This window comes from Cyprinodon variegatus, unplaced genomic scaffold, assembly GCF_000732505.1.
Source record: "Cyprinodon variegatus isolate N-32 unplaced genomic scaffold, C_variegatus-1.0 Scaffold683, whole genome shotgun sequence".
NCBI classification, from domain to species: domain Eukaryota; kingdom Metazoa; phylum Chordata; class Actinopteri; order Cyprinodontiformes; family Cyprinodontidae; genus Cyprinodon; species Cyprinodon variegatus.
Genome location: NW_015151136.1, coordinates 127018 through 128109, shown reverse-complemented (window position 1 = coordinate 128109; position 1092 = coordinate 127018). Strand labels below are relative to the sequence as shown.

Genomic DNA, 1092 nt, shown 5'->3' with positions numbered 1-1092 from the left:
CAATGAGTCGATGCAATCAGCTGGTTTTCCTTAGATAGAAAACTCTGAATCAATCTGACAGGATGATCTGGTGAACGGTTAAGTGCCTTCAAATGACACGATGTGAATTGGAGTTATAGATATAAAGTGAATAGAATTAAGTGTGATTCGCTCCATCTTTGCTCTCCTTTCTTCAGGTAGAGCTCAGCTTCTGGAGGAGCTTCATGTTCTCTACCAGGAACTGGCTGCTGGTGGATCCCTGCAGTCACTGCACAGCCTCATCTTCTGCTGATGGACGCTGCCACCTTCTGGGCTGGGTGTGCAAAAGCAAGCAGCCCTTCGTGCCCTTTGAAGTTCACTGAACTCTGTGTAGATATTTCCATAAAGTAGACCTAGTCGGTCACTTTGTCTAAACGTTAAATTAGTCCTTTAAAAAGTCCTCAACTTACTTTGTTTTCCTTGTAAAAAAAGATCTGAAATGAGCTGAAAGTCAAAGAGGATTCCTGCTTCTCTGGTTGAAGGCAGAAGCAGTGACCAAGGAGCTCCAGATGGAGAGAATCCATGAAGACCTATGCAGGGAAACAGCTCTGCAGCTCCTCCAGAGTCACCATGATCCTCTGATCAATGCTCCCCAGTGCTGGTGGACGTCCCCCAGTCTGCTTTCCTCCAGTAGTTTCTGTCTTGTTTGTTTATCTGACCTTCAGTGAAAGTTTTAATAAAGTCAATTTTTAACAGATTCTCCAGAGTTTGTGTGATCAAGTCTGCATTTGTTTTCTGATCGGATTGTCATTATCAGAAAGATCTGCTCAGATAGATCTGCTGCGATAGATCTGCTCAGATAGATCTGCTCAGATAGATCTGCTTCAAAAGATCTGCTCAGATCATAGCTAAAGATGTTTTAAAATGTGACATTTTCAGTTCCCCTCCTAACAGAGCACTGCATGATTGAACTGTCAGTAAGAATAATTCAACAACCCAAATCATCAGAAAACATCTGGAAATGCAACAATAGTTTATTACTTAATGCCAAATTCTTTAGGCAAGTTAAAATTCTTTTTCAAAACACAAATGGTCTGGATATGTCACATATGAACAAATGGTTCAAATTTGAAC

General features: G+C 41.2%; 1 protein-coding gene across 1 annotated transcript in view; it reads left to right on the top strand.

Moving 5' to 3' along the window:
- LOC107097297 (EF-hand and coiled-coil domain-containing protein 1-like) overlaps nt 1–683 on the top strand; it is a 27975-nt gene extending 27292 nt beyond the window's left edge. The window contains exon 5 of the mRNA XM_015394396.1: nt 177–683. Coding sequence (XP_015249882.1) covers nt 177–180 — 4 coding nt within the window. The 3' untranslated portion in view covers nt 181–683. The remainder of the gene's footprint in view (nt 1–176) is intronic.
- The last annotated feature ends 409 nt before the right edge of the window (nt 684–1092 follow it).